At 35.4% G+C, this 20498-nt stretch overlaps 1 protein-coding gene across 1 annotated transcript in view; it reads left to right on the top strand.

The window, feature by feature from the left end:
- The window catches only part of SPAG16 (sperm associated antigen 16), an 850722-nt gene that overhangs the window by 588589 nt on the left and 241635 nt on the right, over nt 1-20498 (top strand). Inside the window, exon 14 of the mRNA XM_082631278.1 lies at nt 9787-9852. Coding sequence (XP_082487404.1) covers nt 9787-9852 — 66 coding nt within the window. The remainder of the gene's footprint in view (nt 1-9786; nt 9853-20498) is intronic.

The raw sequence follows: 20498 nt of genomic DNA, 5'->3' as shown, positions 1-20498 counted from the left end.
ACTTGATGACTAAGGTAGTAGCTATAATAGAAACAAGCTACATCTCGCTGGTAGTGAGTAGGAGAATAGTTTTCTCAAGCTGGTTTCAACTTTAATTTTGCTCACCCTTGGACACAGTTTGCTTTCTCTTATTTACTAGTACTTTTCATTGGTCACATAATTTGAAATTAAAAACACATAGGACACAATTGCACAATATAATCCTGTTTAACTTCAGTAAGTTTTATTTAGAGAATTTTTCCTTAAAAATTTAAAACTATTTTACTATAAGCAATTACTTTCTAGAAATATACACAGGAATAATGTTAGGAGGAGACAGTGCCTCTGTACTGCAGGGCTGAGGGGTGGCTAAGTGCAAGGGGTGCTGTGGGCAAGAAACATCAGTGCACAAAATTTTATTCTGTGCAATGGTCAAATGGGTGTGAAATTCAATTATTAGGGCTTCATTTCCTATAGTTCCTCTCCATGAGGACTGTTTTATAAAATCAAGAGTCCTGAGAGGTTAACCCTTTTGCCTGAATTGCCTTGAAAACGCAGAGGTCATGTGAAGAAAAGAAAGTTGATGAAGAGCAAACGTACTAAACAATAACTTTCCTAGGAATGGCCTTATTATGTGTGTGTGTTTGTGTGTGTGTGTGTGTACACTAACTCAAAAACTACTTATTAAATACCTCTCATGAGGCAGCAGGTCTCTGCAGTTATAAATATGAAGCAGTGAAGATAATAGATGTCATCCTGCTGTCACAAAATTTATAATCTGCATATTGTTACTATGCGATAATTAACATTTACTGAGCACTTACTGTGTCCAGGCAGCAGTCTAAGCACTTTACATGAATTAGCTTAAACCTCACCATCATGTAGATACTCTTATTATTCCTATTTTACAGATGAGAAAACTGAGTCTCAGTGTTCCAAAGACATAATAAGCAGCAAAGTCTCCATTCACATTCAAGCAGTGTTACACCAGATCCTGTGCTCTTAACCACTGCATTATATGCATGCATAATATTCATCTGTTTAGCTATATGCCCAAATATGACATAAAAATACAACTTTTCATTTTGAGATTGCATATTGGCTCAAAGTATATTTACATAATTATGTAAATTCTATATACAATACAATAAATACTGTAAAATAATGTCACAGTTTAACTCTTGCAACCAGCTAATGCCACAATGGCTATTGCACTCCTAAGATATTTTATGCATAGTGGTATTAAGATATCTCCAGCCCTTTGTCATGGGCTGAATTATGTCTCCTCAAATTCCTGTTGAAGACCTAGCCCCCAGTACCTTGGAATCTGACTGTATTTGGAAATAGGGTCTTTAAAGGGGCAATTAAGGGTAAATGAGTTCATTGGGATGGACCCTAATCAATTTGACTAGTGTCCTTATAAGAAGAGGAGATTAGAACACAGATCCATACAGATAGATGGCTATCTATCTTTACATGGAAGACCATGTAAAGACACAGGGAGAAGAGAGCCTTATATAGCCAAGAAGAGGCCTCTGAATGAAACCAGCCCTGCCAACACCTTGATCTTGTGACTTCTAGGCTTCAAAAGAATGATAAAATAATTTTTTGTTGTTTAAGCTACCAAGTCTGTGGTACTTTGTTATGGCAGCCCCAAACTACCACACCCTTAAACCTCTCTGTGGTATCAAAGGAGGAGACCACCACTCAGTATATGAAACAAACAAACAAAACTGAATGTGTCATACACATGAGTGAGGAAGATTATACTCATCAGAGCTATATCCATTGAGCAAACCCAGTTGCTGATCTCATATCCAGTTTTTGTAAAGAGTTTACTTTGGGTTGTGTTGGTTATAGAGGCAAAAGTAGGTTAGGTGAGTCTTAGAAGGTAGTTGTGTTGGTTATTGAAGCTCGTTTTTTGTCTGTTACACAGGAGGAAAAAGGTTAATATCAGCCTTAGGAACAAGTTCACTGTAGTGAATCTGGCCAAATGGCTGGTTGGCTTTCAAATCATGAGTCTGATGCGGTTTGGCTTTTCTAGGAGAGTTTACTGAAGTTAGTTGTCATTGATTAATTAGATAGGTTTAAAGCCAGTTCTGGTTGTTTACTTGTAAGCAGGACTATGGAACAGTTACTAATTGATTGGACAAGTTTAAAACTAGTCTGGTGTTTTTTAACATGGTTATAGAACAATTAGTCCTTCCTGGGAGAGTGGTAATTTCTTTTATTCTCATTGATCAACAAAAATTGAAAAGTAGAACAAAAATAGAAAATAAGACTACCAATTAATCTATGAATGGCAATATCTCTTACTTGCGTAGGCACTATACGAATCACTTTACACAAATTTTTCCAACTGTAAATAAGAATTTAAATAAGAATTTTAAATATTACCCATTTCATATGGTAGAGATTGAGTTAAGATATGTAAAGTACTTAACATAGTATTTAGACAAATGAGAAATATTACCAATAACTTTCTAATAAGCTGAGTTCTAAATCCTGCAATTTCACTCCAGTATCACAATCTTTACCACCAAAATATACTACCTTTCATAATAAAATACACATATAGTATGATTTCATTTTATGTGTAACTGAGGTAGATAACATGACACAGAAGCGTGAACATATGTGCACAGGCTACTCCATATAATATACAAAGGACACTATTATAGTGGTCACATCTAGGGATGACCTGAGATAGGAGACTAAATTTTCATTGGAGTGTCTTCTGTAACATTTGATGTTTTTCAACCATATTCCTATGTTTCTTTTCTCTAATAAAATATAGTTAATAAAAAACTGTGTGGATATTTTTACTAAGAAGGGCATGAAGGAACTTTCTGGAAATGTTCTATATCCTAATCTGAATGGCAGCTACACAGAAACATGCATAGATAAAAATTGAGCTAAGCCTCTAAAATTTGTGCATAATTTGTTATATGTTACTAAAGGCACTTTAACACATCAAAAAGACCTTTTAAAAGTTAGCCTTGTTTAAAAACAAAAACAAAAAAAAAACGAACAAGATCTTCTGAGTTGGGAAGGCCCATTTTATATTTTCAAGTTTGTTAATTTTTTTTTCAAAAGAATATTTAATCCATTGGTTAAATAAATAAGTCATTATAATGAGAAGGGAAGTTTGTGAACCTCAGTCCTTTAATGATTTTAGTGATGGTATGTTTGGTTGCTTATTTTATGATTACTTGTGATTTTATATTTTATGATTATTTCATTATTTTATATTAGGCCTAATTTTTTAAGAGTTTTTAAACTTTTGAGTATTAGGCTTCTGTAAGTATTATTTTAGTATTTTTTTCAACTTTTCACATGGCACTCTTGATAATAGAAAAGCTTTTAATAATTAAAGAGGTAAGATTAATCTTCTTCCATAGGGTTTACATCAGTCAGGTTATGCTAGGTTGTGTTATGGCAACACAGTCTCCGAATCACAGCAACATTTATATCTTGCTCATGGTCTGTGTCCTCCGTGAGTTGGAAGGGAGAGCTCTCCTCATCATACTCACCTGGGATCCAGGATCATCTCGCAGCCACCTTGAATGGTACTGGTTTCTGCCATAGGAAAAATATATCCAAGGAGGGTGTTGTACCTCTAATTGAATGCTAGAAAGATGTGGTTGGAGAGAGCATGAGAAAGGCACTACATGTCATTTCCACTCACAAATCTTGGGCCAGAACTCTTTACATGGCTCCACACAGCCATGGGGGGGCCAGGAGGTACATATCTACCAGAAAGGAAGAACACTGGAAAAAAACTAGCAAATGGCACTAAAAGGTTGCCTCCGTCTTCTCACTTCAATTTCTTGCACATAAAATGTTAGATTACTTTGTAACAAAACAGAGGTACTGTCTTGGCTCTGGCATTCTTTGCTTCTGCCATCATGGATTAGTGCTTCTGTTTTCTCATCTCCAAAAATGGGAATTACAATACTACCCATCTCATTGAGTTGTTCTGAGAATTAAATGTGATAATGAAAGTAAAGCACTTAGCACAACACTTTAAGTACATAATAAGCACTCAGTAAATGTAAAGCTGCCTTTCTTACCTGGAGTCATCAGTTATCTCCATGTAGTTGTTTAAAACATTAAGACACAATGGCATAGTCAGTGGCTAAATATGCTACTGGGTTAGAACCAAGTTATGGCAAAGGAATGGAAGGAATAAGACACTGCACATTTAATGTCATGACTGATCAAGATAAAAAATGAATGTTGGAAAGAAGATCAAGCTATTTACCAAAACATAAGCATATCTTGTGAGTGTAGATTTTTTCCAGTTTTCAGTTGTGATCTTCATGTAACTGGTTACTTTTTCATTCAACAACTGTTTATGAAATCTACCAGAGCTGTCTTGGGCTTTGGGGGTGATAGAGTGGTGGACAAGACAAACAACTTGTTCTTATGGGACTTAATTGTAGTGGGTGGAAAACTAACAATAAACAGGGAAACAAGTAATTTTATTACTTGTTTATTATTGTTATTAATTTCATTAAGTAATTTTAGTTAATGAAGAGTGATACAAAAGAAACAAAGCAGGGTGACCTATTTGTTGGGTACCGACATCTGCTGAAACAGTTAAGCGCTGGAGTCTCACAGGCTTAATACAGTAGAAGCTTAGTTCTCATTCATAAACTGTCCAGTCAGCAGGTCCTGACCAGTGGCTTTTCTCCTTGTGGTGGTTCAGAAACCCAGACTCCTTCCATCTGTGCTGTGCCATATTCTAGAAGCTCCTCTGCCTTCAGCCTGCAAACAGACAAAAATAAAGAGCTTAGAGGATTGTGTGGGATATTTTACAGGCCAGGCCTATGTCGGACTTATTTCACAATTGCCCACGTTTCACTGGGCAGAACTCAGTCACATGGCTGCACCTGACCTCAAGTCTGGCTGAGTGCCCAAGGGGAAAAGGAAAGCAGTTTCACAGAAATTTCTTCTACTGTAATGAGAAGATATAAGGGGAGGGGGGGAATATTTGATATCAGACATCACTGGAAAGGTTCTATTGGAGTTGAAAGCAGAATGAGAAGAAGGACAAGGGCATGTGTATAGCTTCCTGGAAACATCCAAGGTAGAGAAAATAGGATGTACAAAGGCAGGAACACGCTAGGCCTGTTAGAACAGAAAGGCCAGTGTGACAGTGTTATGCTTTGGTGTCTATAGTTATTTATTTATTCTGACAGGAAACAGGAGGTTTCTGGATCAGAGCTCATGCCATTTATTTGCTCACAGAGCAGCTCATGTTGATTTTCCACCCCCCAGTTCCCCATGGGGAGAAGCAGTGAGAACCAGGTGTACCCTGTAGGAACAGTGGGGTTACGTACCATGGAAAGAAACCACCACATTATGAAACCCCGTGCCCCTCCACTACTGCAGTAGAAAGAGAAAGAGAAAGCTTTGTTCTGAAATGTAAGCAAATCCACTATAGGAGGAGAAGGGGAAGGACTTTAGACTTCCCAACACTGTAATGTAAACAAGTGCCTCAAGGAGAAATACCCCTAAATCTCTCCGGAAGTCTCCATCTTCAGGGTTGCTATTCAAGCATATTTTGACATCCAAGTGCAGTACTCTGCTCAGAAAGCCCTGACCTTATCAAAACATGAAAAGAATCATGGAGCATAATGTGTGAGAAGGGAGAATGGTAAAGGATGAGGTCAGATAGGCAGACAGAAGCCAGATAATACAGAGCCTTTGGAACTAACAGTTTAAAATTTATTCTACATGCAATGGTAATTGGATGGCTGTAAGCAGCAGAATGGCATAATCTGATTCAGGTTTTATTGATTACTTCAGTGTCTGAGAGAGAAATGGATGGGGAGTAGGGTGAGGTAGGAGCAGGGAGATGAGTAAGGATGCTTCTGCTGTTCTCTTGCTCCATGTGATGATGTCCTGCACCAGAGTGGTGACAGTGGAGGAGAGCAGAGGTGGGAAGCTTAAGGGCATATGTTGAGGAAGGAACTGATATAAGGGGTGGGGTGGATGTAGGGAAAGAAAGAGAGTTATTCTAATTCTCAGGGTTTTTTTAAATTTTTATTTAATATTGGAGCATAGTTGATTAACAATGTTGTGTTAGATTCAGGTGTACAGCAAAGTGATTCAGTTATACTATACAGGTATCTATTCTTTTTTAAATTATTTTCCCACTTAGGTTATCACAGAATATTGAGCAGCGTTCCCTGGGCTATACAGTAGGTCCTTGTTGGTTATCAATTCTCAGGTTTTTGACTGCCTAGGTTTTTTGTTTGAGCAACTAGTGATGCCATTTACTTAAAGGGAAAGATTTGGCAAGGGTCAAGAGAGGCAGTTGGGAAGTAGTAAATCAAAAAGTCTGCTTTTGCATATCATGTCTAACATGCTGTATCAGACAGGTCACAAGCAGGAAACAGATGATAAATGGAGTACACTCAAGTTGAATGGTTACAGAAATGTGAACAGGGTTAAGGGACCAAACACAGCACCCAAACACTAGCAACAGTAGAAAGCTATTACTACCACTAGGTCTGAAGGGGCTGGGGAAGAAGAACATTACTGAACAGTGTGAGCTGTAGCCATTGGAGAGGACCTGCACAACATAAGCAGTGGAATTAAGTAGAGGGCAGAGCCAATAAGAAAATCACAGCTGAACAGGAAGGGAGCTGAAGTGGTCATTTATCCATCTTCTACATAGTTCCACTCTTCCATATCCTGCTGATGGTTTTCTCTTACTGAATCCAACCAGAAGGAGGAGAACCTGAGAGCCCACAGTGATGTAGTTAGTAGAGATCAGGGCACAGAGCAGGGAAGGGCCAAATGGGGAATGAATCTGAGAGACAAATAGAAAAAACAACACTGATGCTGATAAGACTCCTTCGTGGGGTCTTTAAGGAGGCAGATAGATAGCTAAGGGAGAGATATTAATTTGGACATCATCACTATTTCAGTGGCCTATCTAGTGTGTACTAAAAGCTAATATTTGTAAGCTCTTACTTTGTGATAGGCACTGTTACAACATTTCACATGCATTATCTCATTTAATTCTCAAAACAGACCTATAGGCTAAATATCATTATCGCATTGGACATGGGTAATAGCGTTTAACCTATAGATTTTTTTTGAGAATTCCTTGAGGCAACTGAAGCACAGTGAAGTGAAGCAACCTGTTTAAGTTCACATAGTTATTTGGTAGCAGAGCCAAGAATTAAGTTCCAGATGTTTTTATCCCCAGAGCCAATAATGGAAGCCATTATTGCATACAGCTTCTCTGAGAGAATCAAATACTGGAGCAGTGACACGTTAGGTCACATGATTTTTTTTTTTTTTTTGGTAAGACTCTTCCCTTTTTTTTTTTTTTCCATTTTTTCCACTTCTTTGAAAGAAAACAATTCTGACAATAATTCATCAAAGAAGATATTCTGAAATTTAATGCCCTGGTGTGGATATTGCTTTTGATTAAGGCTGTTTGAAGACTAGAATATTAGTAACCCACATATTCCCTATACCACAAAAAAAGAGTAGATTCACTTTTATCTTGGAAACAAAGCTGTATAGAAAAGCTTTTTTAACTTTCCTTAATTCATGAAACATTTATCTTCGAGTCAGGTTTTGTTATAGCAGCACAAATGTGGTCCATCAGCATTTCCATTATAACCCCATATTTCCAGGGCTTTTCATGAGTGCCTTAGAGATTCTACTTTGAATTAAAACTTGGCATTCAGGATTTGAATCAGAAAACTCCATTTTCCTTACCAATTAATCAAATAGTTTAGAGGTTCTCAGTTTAGAAGAGGACCAAACATAAAACTTTTATTAATGCAAAGAGTATTTTAAAACAAATTTACTAACAAATATTTTAAAATATTAACACTCACTATACAACTATAATATTATGTAACTATTTATATTAGTTCTCAAAAAAAATTAACCATAAACGCTCCTAAGATAATATATGAAAGATAACCATAACATCTTATACTTTGCCTTTTTGGCTTTGTAAGTAATTTATCTCTACTTTGGGAATTTGGGTGATTGGAAGTCCTCAGCATAATTGGTTTAATGTTATTAAAAGTATCAAGATACTGAACCAGAAGAGCCTAAGTAGGGGGAATCCTGAGAGAGTGCCAAAGTATTTCAACATATTTTTATGAATTTTAAATTCATGTGGGGAAATTTTGCATTCTATACAAAGGGATTAACAGCATGCATTAATTCTGTAAATAGATATTTGAAATATAATGTGCTGAATGCAATGGCAGTAATGAGGATTGAATAAGTTTAGTTACAAAGCCTTTCCACTTAGTTCCAAGCTATTCCATGAATGTTCTGCAAAAACGAGGGGGCATGATGATGACCCTGTATCTTTAATATCTCATTCTGCAGTCTTTTCTGTAATCTCTCCTCCAGGCTTAAATGGTTTAGGACTAAGTAAGCACAAGGTAGTGAATGAAAGTAGATGAAGCCTTTTGAGTAAACCTGCTCTCCTGACTGACTTCTCTCCAGCCACACTGGCCTCCTTGCTATTCCAGAAACACACCAGGCAAACTCCCACATTGGGATTTGTTCTAGCTTTTCTTCTTCCTGGAATGCTTTTCCTGCAGATGTCTGCTTGCCTAACTCCCTTACTGCCTCAGTCTTGGTTCAAACCCTGCTTTCTGAGTGTGGTCAAACTCCATCACTCTACTTGATAATTGGATTTGCCCTTAGCCCTTCAATCCCAGGACTCATGACACCCCTTACCCTACCTGACTTTTCTTCTTTCCACAATATTTACTATCTTCTAACACACTTTGTACCTTTTTAAAATATTTCTTATCTTCTAACACACTTTGTACCTTTGTACTTTCCCTCTCCCCCTGGAATGTAAGGTCAGTGAAGACAGGGTTCTTTGTTTTATTCACTGACATATTCTAAGCACCTAGAATTGTGCTGAACATATATTAATTGCTCAAAGATATTTGTTAAATGAATAATATACTGTCAAATGAAATCTGAATTTCTGCCCATAACAAGAATCTACAAACAACATTCTAGATATAACTTTCTCTGTTCCCTGGTTCTTCTATGGAATTTGAGTTATTTCCCTAAGATAGGTAAGAATGCTCTTTGAACATCAGTGTCAAAATGAAAGGTCCCACATTTAAATCCTTTTTGTAATGTGTTATGGGCCCATTTTTCTTAAAATTGTTTAAATTAAAACTTGGAAATTTTGTGGTTAAATTGAATTTTAGTTTTAGCTATTGTTTGGAAAACATGACCTGAATGGGTAGATGCAAAGTATGGTTTTCACAAAACAAATGCTTATTTTGTGTTAAAAATACTACTGGGCACATTTGTAACATTTTTTTATACTTGTAATGATATTAATACCAAACTGTGAAAGTTTATGGTTTAAAATGTGATCTTGTGATTAAAAAGGAGAAAGAAGCTCACACCCTCAGCAGTGGTGAAAATGTGTTGAAAACAAGGGCTTTCTATAAGCGCTTCACTACTTGGCACCATGGCTTGAAAGCTATGTTGATTGCAGAATAGAGTCAGTTAGTGAGAGTTCACCACCGGCTCAGTGGTATAAAAGTGAGGACCCTGGAATTTCAGTGTAGATACTAATGCTGTTGGCACATGCACCAGCACAGCCCTGTCTGATTCTGAATGGTAGCTGACAGCAAAAGCTAACCTTTTCTCCCATGAGTATGTATTAGTTTTATTTATGGACTTAAACATTACTTTGAAACAAATAAGATCTGTTATCTTTCCTCTTCCTTTCACATATTAAATTGAATTTATTTGATTTGTATTTCTGCTTTGTTTTCTTAGGGTAAATGTGAGCAGTCCCTCTATGGTCACATGCATTCCATCAATGATGCCACCTTCACTCCTAGGGTGAGTTCAGTTCTCCCAATAAATTATTTTACTGCTTCATATATACAAATTCATTTTAATGAAACAAAGTTCCAGAGAAAAATGGCACATTAACAGGGCGAGAGAACAAATTTGAGAATTAATTATAGCAGTTAAAAAAATATATATGTAGTATAGGGTTACAGAAGTTTAAAACACACACACTATACAGTGGTAGAAACAAGGAGGAAATCTCCTATTGTACTTAACTCCACTTAAACACATTTTTAAAAAGCTTTTTGTCTAATGTGGGCTTCAAGAAAGTAAGTGGGATGTGAACTTATAAATTTTAAAGTAAAATCATAAAATAATAAAAATGCTCGAAAGGAAACCTATAAAAAATGTTAAAGAAATAGGGCCTTTCTTCAGGTTAGAATAGACCAACCTTGATTTGACAGTTCTTCAGTTCCTCATGGACAGGTTTCACATATGTCTTTATGTAAACTGATGACATAGCATAAATATTTATCTGTAGTTTGAGATATGTAGATATCAGGATGATTTCACCAGTGATGAAGATTGTTAAACATGGCTTTGAGTTTCTGTGCCACTTGGGGTTGTCTCTAAAAGAGTTCAGATAGTAATCATGGAAGGATGATTTAAGTTTGTTCCTTCTCAGATGAAAGCAATTTGACTAGATAGATGAACTCTCAAGTCCCTTCAAACTCTATGATTTAATTATAGCTAACATTTTAATTTGGCTCTAAGTTCCCAGGAGAGTGTAAATCTTAATTCCATACTCCTCTTTCTTTTCCAATTAGCTAAAAAAGAAATCTGATAGATCACCTACATCTAACTTCAAAATGACAGCTTAGTCAAAACTCCATTACTATCATGCTGTTATTATTCTTTCAGAGAGAGAAACATATTCACTAAAAACCATTCCTACTAAAGGAATATTGTTTACCTCAACTGAAATTGTGCTGGTGTCGTCAGCCCTGGAATGTTCATGATTGGCTCAACTAAAATTAAATTCTAACAAATTTGTCTTAGTAAGGAATTTCCATTTGATTGACTCTATTGAGCCAATATATTATGGATTAGTTCTAAATACCAAGTAAAATTTTATTTCTAGCAGAGTATAGAACCATTTAAGCACTGTGGACCCACATGATAGGATATTTATGCTAAAAACTCTATTAAGTGGCTTAGAGCTTCACATACCCTAGGAAAATTAAATAGAAGCTAAAATGAAGTAAACTAATATTTTGTAAGTCAGGCATTTATTTTGGTAATCAATATCATAGCTGAAAAAGCGTACCGTTTAACATCCTAAATAGTAAAATTAATAAATATGGAAATAGCCAAATTAGACTTAGTCAGTAATCAAGGGACACATACATTAATTATGTATATTTCAAAAGCAGGATAATGAATGAGGTCTAGGTGTCCAATATCAAAGTGGCTAATCCGTTTTTGCTTACACACTTTGTACATATCAAAGGGACTATTACAACCCTATTCCAAATCAATATCCCAAAGCCCCATTGAATTTTTCCATTAATTTATCTCTTCTTCACTGGAAATAGTTAATAAACTATTAAGGAAGTGATGTTTTGTTATGATGAATGACACTCTTAAGTAAAATTTTCCATCACTCACGTCAACTGTTTTGAAAACTGTCGTATTTCACGTACCCGGTAGGGAATGTCAAGAGGGAGGAGGCAGCAGTAACTGAAAGACTTCCAGGATGTCTCAAGCACATGGCATCGTGACACAGTTCACATTCAAACCTCAGGCAAAGTTGTGGTCATAAATGCATCATGCGGTACATACATGGCAGGCAGAGATTTGAATTATTTACTGTTAGCTCTTCTAATTGTCTGATGCCTTAGGGATATGCATTCAAGTTACATTACCAGTTAAAAATGCGTTCAGCTGTTTACATAAACACAATTTTAGGAAAAGTCTACAATTTTAGGTTTGTAAGCAGAAATAAAAAATGTAAAACTCAGTGTTATCCAGCAAGCAACCAAGAATCACGGAAACAAATATACAATATACAGTATATATATATGGTTCTGTAAAGCTGTATAAATTGTATTTTATTTCTATGTTATAATATTAGAGCTCTGATGTCTTCACCTCTGACCGATTTTTCTGTTGGAGATAGACATTTATTTAAAACCTCTTTTTAAAGTAATCTGTTAATGAAACACTTTAAGGACCTATGAAAGCTTTTTATGAGGTCAATTTTGTAAAGCAAAACCAAAATATTTTTAAAAAGTTGACAGTAATTGCTGGAATAATATTAATAGACACATACAATTCAATGTAAGTAAAAGATTGTTTTAAATTATGTAAAAATACATAGCAAGAAAATGAGCAGGGTATTCCTATCAGAGGGAGTCTCCCCGGCCTTCAGTTTTCCAGGAAATTGACCCATAGTCTGACTAGTGTAGGGATTCCATCAAGCCTTCTAGAAACTCTTTCTGGTCCTCTTCTAGAGTGATGTTACGGTGGAGTGGGTGTCCTTATCTCTCTGTGGACATTCCCAGCTGTTCTGAGAGACACATAGTCAGGATGATTATGCTGTGCCTGCCTGGTAAGGCCAGGTGAACACTATAAATCAACTCTATTAGAATACCAGTGCATCTTTCCTTGGGAATATTTACCTCCATTTCACACATTCAAGCTGGGAATTTGGTCTCAATTCATTGGTCATTAAACGAAATTGAAAGGCTGTGTAGCATCAAAGAAACTACTAGTAGTTCTAGAGGTCTAACCAGCTCATAAATGGAAACTTCAGACCTACCTCGAGTACTATTCTCACTTCTTTTAATTGACGTGTTGTTTTATTCAAATACTGTTATATTGATTATTTTAATGTAGAGGTGTATATCTTTATTGTAACTAATCATATAAAATACGGATATTTTGATTTTGAAGTGAATGATATAATATATAGCCTTAATAGAAGACTAGTCAAATTCTAACTTGTTTCCCACCTGTATAATTCCATGGAAACTGTAACTGCCGTGAATATGGTGAAAGAGAGTGAAGTCTATCAGTTTTATCTTTACAGTGGTTGTGAGTTTTAAGCAAATAAGAGGGAAAGGGGTTTAATAGTAATTGGTAGTAAAGTAGATACCCCCTCTGTTGGCCTTGAGTCATGTGGAGGGCAAGAGAAATAATTTCCTGTTTTAGAGAACTTGAAGAAGAGTGTAACTATGAGAAGTAATTCAGGCCAAGAAGGTGAAGGAAGTGTTTGGAACAGAGAGTGGCATTACAGGGGAATTGGTTGATCATGTATATGGATCATTAGAGGATGGAGTAGAAGGGTGTGTGAGAGAGAGGAAGGGTAATGGGATAAGATTAAGGGACAAACACAGCTCTTTGAAGATGAGAGTCTATGTAATAAGGGAAAACATGCTGGCCTGGGCACCTATCAATAACAGAAATAAGTATAACAATCACATTCTGCATGTCAAAATGGCCATAGAATCAAAATGACTGTATCAAAATGAAAAATAAAAAACCAAATACTCATAAAATATGATAGTATAGAAAAAAGATTAAGTCCACTCTGCATTTCCTATCCCTAGGTATCTTACCCTGAGCTTCCTATCCACAGGTATCAGAGGTTATGGATTCAACTTGTCTGATAAAGAGTTGCCCCAGGAAGTGTGGGCTAAGTCAGCTTTAGTTCCAAAGTCATTGAGGGCTGATTGGACTTTCAGAATGAAGTCATGGATCATGGATCAAATGAGATATTTTAAAATCAAAATGTGCCATAACCCCACTGAAATCCTAAGGTAGATTCACTGCTGTGCTTCACTACTGGAAGCTCCCAGTCACTCTCCCTCATTCTTTGAAGGCTGGAGTTCCCGAATCACTGTCTTTCCCTACACATATGGCTCATGCAGCACTCTGATCACTTTCTTGTTGACCACTTTTCCTCCAACACTTCTTTATCCTCAGTCGCATACTCCCTAAGTCAAACGGCGAGCACTTTGTCATTAACTGTAAATGAATCACTTCCAAAATCTCAATTTCAAGCATTGCTTTTCTAAAGATACCTGTCTTCCAGCTCTAAGTAAAGCCAGTACAATATTTCCACTTCATTGAGAGCTCTAATCAGCTAAAATCTTACTCAGCATCTTATCACCTTTCTGCCTTTACTTATCATTTTATCCCAGCCTGGGTTCCTCAGTTGTCATTCTGGCAATTCCACCACAAAGGACTTTGGTTCAATTTGACCTCATTTTTTCTGTAATGCTTAACTGGCAAATCTACATTCTTTGGCCTATACTGGGACAGACTAAAAAACACTGGAGGAAACTATACAAACAAACTGGTTTTTTCTTTAAATTAACTTTAAATTTCCCTTTCCTTGTTTCATTATGTATTATTTCAGTTCAGATGTATGTATATCTAAATCTATATATCCATAATTTCTTTGACTTTTGAGTGGTGGTATTATTCCTGCATTATATCTTATTCCTCCATGTTGCCCAGAAGTCTCCCATATCATTTTCTCCTCAACCACTCAAATATGAACTCCAAGTCAACAACTCCCCTGAAACTCTCTGATTTCCATATTGTTTCATCTAATGACCATTTCTCCATTATGATTAAACTTTACTTTTCATAGTTACTTTTAAAACCTTCTATTTGAATCCTGAGAAGTAAAATCTCCGTGGTCACTGCTTTTTAAACTACTGTTCTGGATCCTTCTCTACTACCTGACTCCCAAATACTAAACTGTATCAAGACTCAATCTTAAATTTTATTCTGTAGCAGGTTCTCTTCTTGCATCATCTCACTCAAACCTGTGGCTTTTAATTTCATCTGCATATGATGATTTCTAGGTAAATCCCACTCTGTACTTCAGACTCACTGTTAGCTATTTTGCATCTCAGCCTAAATATCTATATCTCATTTTAATATGCTAAAAATGAAACTATTGCTTTCCCTTTCTCCTAACTGGTTCCTTTCCCCATCTTTTCATTAGTCATTGTGACCCTGTTAATCCCAATGCAGAAGCAGAAGGATCAGTCATGGTTCACAACTGTCGTGGGACTTTCTGTCTGTTCACTTATTTATTTGTTTGTTTGTTTGTTTGTTTATTGTGGTACGTGGGCCTCTCACTGTTGTGGCCTCTCCCGTTGTGGAACACAGGCTCCGGACGCTCAGGCTCAGTGGCCATGGCTCACGGGCCCAGCCGCTCCACGGCATGTGGGATCTTCTTGGACCGGGGCACCCGTGTCCCCTGCATCGGCAGGCGGACTCCCAACCACTGCGCCACCAGGGAAACCCTGTCTGTTCACGTTTTTAAAAAAATCTCTCTACACTGGAAAGCAGTAAAAAAGAATGAGAAAAAGGACATTTTAAATCTTGTTTGGCTCAATACCTCCAGCATCTAGTATAGCTTATTTTGCATACTTAATATTAAAAAATGTGATGAATAAATGCAGAGTTTTAGACAAATGAATGTACACGGATTTCATTACAGCATTGTATCATTGAATCTTATTTATTTCAACTTTACTGGCTTTCAAAGTCCTGTGGATATTGAACTGCAAGACACAAACTCATTTATTGATAATTCTCACAATAGATTAGTTGCTCCTTAGAAAGCTTCTATAAATCATAGTGTTCCATAACTTTGGAGCCCTGGAAAATTACCCAATTGCAGTTATACTTATCTCCTAGTACATTTTGGATCCTGGCTTTGCCATTCACAGGATGTATAATCTTTTTTTTTCATTAATTTTTTTCCAAACTGATGCAAAATATTTATTCCAAGTTAGTTATTTTATGCAGTAGTTTTCCCCCTCAACAGACTTGTGATAACCACATCTTTTAAATCTGTAAATCATGTTATCAAAATAATCTTAATCTTTGATATCTCAGAAAAATGTATATTTTGCAATCCACCATGAATATCAAGGCTGCAAGAATAACACATTTCCTATATCCAAATATTTTACAGCTGTACCCAGAAAGAAAAAAAAAAAAAAAGGGGGAAAAAAACATATATGCTGGGTTAAGGGCTAACATTACCCTAGCAGCCAGAAATAAAATAAAGTATCCAAATTATTAGCATTACTTTAATACAGTTATAACTTCAGTAGTCATTTTGTCATTGACAATGATTGCTTGAGCACAGGGCTGAGTGCCCCAAGGGCTGGTAGTAGAAGCTGCTGCTGCAGACCAGTGCCTCTTCCTCTCTGCCCTGCCAGCTCCCACCTGTGCATCGCCCCATATATACCGTCTGTATGTGTGTGTATAGTTGCTTTATAATGTTGTTAGTTTCTGGTGTACAGCAAAGTGGATCATCTATATGTCTATATATATCCCCTCTTTTTTGGATTTCCTTCCCATTTAGGTCACCACAGAGCACTGAGTAGAGTTCCCTGTGCTCTTGTTTCACATTAGTTATCTATTTTATACATAGTGGTGAATCATCCCACTCCCCCTGCCCTGGTGTCCATACGTCCATTCTCTACGTCTGGGTCTCTGTTTCTGCTTTGTAAATAAGTTCATCTGTATCATTTTTCTAGATCCACATATAAGCAATATTATACAATATTTGTTTTTCTCTTTCTGACTTACTTCACTCTGTATGACCGTCTCTAGGTCCATCCACATCTCTGCAATTTGCACAATTTCATTCCATTTTATGGCTGAGAAGATATATAATCTTGAGTAAATCATTTAGTTCTTTTGTAAAAATAAATGATATAAAGAACAGTGAATCTTAGATAATACATATAATGTGTTTAACATAGTACCTGGCAAATCGAAAATGCTATTACTATCACTTCTACTCCTACCACACCTACTATTACTATCATTATTATTATTACTACTACTACTACCATTATTCTTGGAGCTAATATTTCTTTCTATCCATTTGTGTTCAAATAAGTAGACATAAATAAAAGAACAACCACACACAAATATATGACTTTCTTCTATCCTATAATTTAATTTTATTTAATATAATATAAATGTTATAAACATAAAACTGAAGTATATATTTCACACTTTAACAAAAATAAGAAAATGAAATTCTAAAACTATTCTAAATAAGAAATTATGGAATTGTATTAAACTTGAGCTAAATTCCACTAAAAAAAAATGAACATAAACCTCCATAGGAGTATTTTGTCTGTTTCATATCATAGTATACCATTTAATAATTAGGCAGTTAAGAGTTTTAAATTTGATCTGGAATAGATTAATTGCTTTTCCCAAGTTACTAGTATATAGATATAAATGCATTAATTATCTTTTTTAAAAATCATGGAAAAGTAAATACTGCAATTGCCTACCTAAAAAGTTATCCTCACTCCATTTTAGCAAAGGAAGCTCAATTTCTGATATTCTGAATTTTGTTTATTTTTAACCAATCTCAAACAGAAAGTGCTTAATATCCATCTTTGGCCATTTTATATAAAGAGATACAAATAACATTTAGGTGATGCAGCCATTGATCTTCTGAAGGACAAATAATGTCAGGCAGTACTTACACACACACAAAAAATAATTTTGTTTACTTCTTCAGCAATACAACTTGATGTCAACTACCATTTAGCTGGGCCAATAATATTGATATCTAATGTCAGTTCTTATTCATTACTGTACCTAGATGATGCTAAGTCACAACTTTTAGATGTATGGTGAAAAACACTAAAGCAGGTTCTATCTGGGGAAATTGGAGACAACATCAGAATAGAAAATTAAAGCACGTGGAACATGACATTTTCATTTTATATAATATTTGAATTATTTCAATAATTCCTACATATTAAAAATTAACTTCATATCTTTTAAACTAATGCCATAGTATATATTCTTAAACTAAATCTTTTAGAAAGTAACCTTCTTGCCCTAATATTTTGTGAAGAAAAAATAATTTTTGATAGAAAAATGTGACACAAACAAAAGTGAAGGCAAAAAAGTTTGTGTAAGCAGATATTCAAAGATTAATTAGAGAATATTTTTAAGTGTAATAAATTGATAGAGGTTCTTAAGTTCTACTTTGTTTTGTTCTCAGAAATTTAACACTGCATATGACAAAGAAGAAACAATACATTTAAGATATTACCCTGCCTCCAAAGTTTAACCTTCAATAACTTCCCTAGTTGGATAAAGGTGATTTATGCGTTTGTAGTTTTCTTGATGGTTCCATGAAAATTAGAAACAACATGATCATGCCATATTCCTTGACTTCATCTTTGACTATGAAACTGATAATTTGTGTGTATGTATGTATATATATATATATATATATATATATATATATATATATATATATATATATATACACACATACATATATAGATATTCTTTAGAGGACTTAAAATATTTTGGCATATATAAAAAGTTTAATAATGGAATTTCAATGTAACTCTTTACTGAGCACCTACTATGTCCTGGACACTGCTCTAAATATTAAAGGTTCAGCAATGAACAATACCAAGTTCTATCCCTATGGACCTTATATTCTGGTAAGAACCAGAGACATTAAACAAGTAAACACATGAATAGTCTCAAGAATAATAAGTGTTATCTATCCAGAATCAATTAGAGTAAAGAGTAATGAGGTAAGAGTTGGAGCTTATAATGAAATGGTCAGAGAAAGACTCTCCGAGAGAATGACATTTAAGAAAACCATGCAATGATTTTAAGGAAAACTCAAGCAAAGGCAACAGTAAAGGACAAGTTCCTGAGATGGTGGAGGTGTGGCAATGTTAAAAGAACAGGGCACATGGAGTGGACAAGGATTAGATTAAGCAGGTGGAATATTTTACCTCTAATAGATAATTGTTAACTTAGGTTGTTCTTATTGGTTAAATGTGGAATGGTTGAGGCTATTTTAGAGTAACCCCATAAATGTTTATTTATACAAAAATGCCCTGGCTATGAGAAGCACAATAGATTCTTTTGGCTGAATAATACCTTAATATTTTTTACCCCATAGCCCTTGACATAATTCTTGGTACAGAAAGTAACCAATACATATTCATTGATTAGGAAATATTAGAAAGCCAACACAGGTCAGAACTCAAGCGGTATTTTAGAGGACATTCTTTGGACAATGTTCGCTGTGATATGATTAAATTTATTTTATACTATTAATCTTAAAGTATTATTTTAAAATTTATGACACGCTTCAGATTGTCCATGTTTGTTTTGAGCATACAGCTGCCAAAAATTGTTCAAAATATATTTACTACTTTTATAAGAAACAGTGTCACTGCTCAGAGTATTTGACCATTTAGGCAACTGGTCTTCCAGTACAATGAAATCTTATTTGAGTAATTTTCACAGTACAAAAATGTTTTAATAGCAAAATATCAATATAAAATTATACATTTTTCTCTAGTCATGTTTAATTGTAGTCAGTCTAAACTTGCATGAGGTTTAAAAAGTTTAAAAAACTACATGCATGATAAATAGCATGAGTTTTTCAAGAGATTGTTTTACATATATGAATAATGCCTAATGAATCATATATTACCCCTGAATAATTAGAGCAAAAAGAATTGTCACACCAATTTACTCATAAGCATAATTACAAGAAAATTTAATTATCCCCTTTAATGTGATTTTCTCCACTTAATTTTGTGTTTGGGGGTGAATGTGACCGTATGAATCCATACTTCAAGAAGTAACTGCTATAAAGACACAGACCTACTAGAGAATGGACTTGAAGACATGGGGAGGGGGAAGGATAAGCTGGGACAAAGTGAGAGAGTGGCATGGACATATATACACTACCAAATGTAAAATAGATAGCTAGTGGGAAGCAGCCGCATAACACAGGGAGATCAGCTCGGTGCTTTGTGTCCACCTAGAGGGGTGGGATAGGGAGGGTGGGAGGGAGGGAGATGCAAGAGGGAAGAGATATGGCAACATATGTATATGTATAACTGATTAACTTTGTTATAAAGCAGAAAGTAATACACCATTGTAAAGCAATTATACTCTAATAAAGATGTTAAAATTCTTAGTAAGTGCTCTGTAAATATTTGTAGAAATGATTTAGGTGAATAAAAAAATCAAATCTTCTTCTAACAAGGAGAGAGACTGGTTTGACTGGATATTTCACAGTCTGCACAAAAGTCAGCTGTTAATGTGGACATCCAGGTTCCAAACCCCTCTCTGACCTCTAGTATCTGTAGCAGAAGACTCATATTTCTTTGATTTTCATTTCCTGCCCTGTCCCCTTCATTAGTCTGAGAATATAGAAGGACTGGCATTCTCCCTTGATGAAGGACAACAGATTAATAAAGTTAAGTGTCTACCTCATTAAAATTGCCATCCCTGGTATATTTCAAGTGTAACATCAACTGTGACTAGTTTTTACTCTTCAGGGGGTCCTCTGATCTCCAGTTCCTTATGTAAATTAATGCAAAAACTGCTCCAGTAGTATCATGTGCTATTCATTTCAAACTCCAATAAGAATGTTCTATTTTTTGATTTGGCAAATGGAAAGAACAGAGTGGCAGTGTGCCGAGTTACAGGTTAACAAACAGAATATTGGTCCAACCTGGGATGAAGAGCACTAGGAAAGAAAGCATGGTGTTATTCTCAGGTCTGTTGAATCAGAGATTCATTTTTATCTATTTTGTTCTCATGTATAAATATCTCTAAAATGTAAAGTTATAGGAAAA

The sequence above is a fragment of the Mesoplodon mirus genome (genome assembly GCF_964341445.2).
Source record: "Mesoplodon mirus genome assembly, chromosome: 8".
In the NCBI taxonomy this organism is placed as follows: Eukaryota; Metazoa; Chordata; class Mammalia; order Artiodactyla; family Ziphiidae; genus Mesoplodon; species Mesoplodon mirus.
The sequence above is the reverse complement of the archived record's forward strand: the minus strand, read 5'-3'. Positions and strand labels throughout refer to the sequence as shown.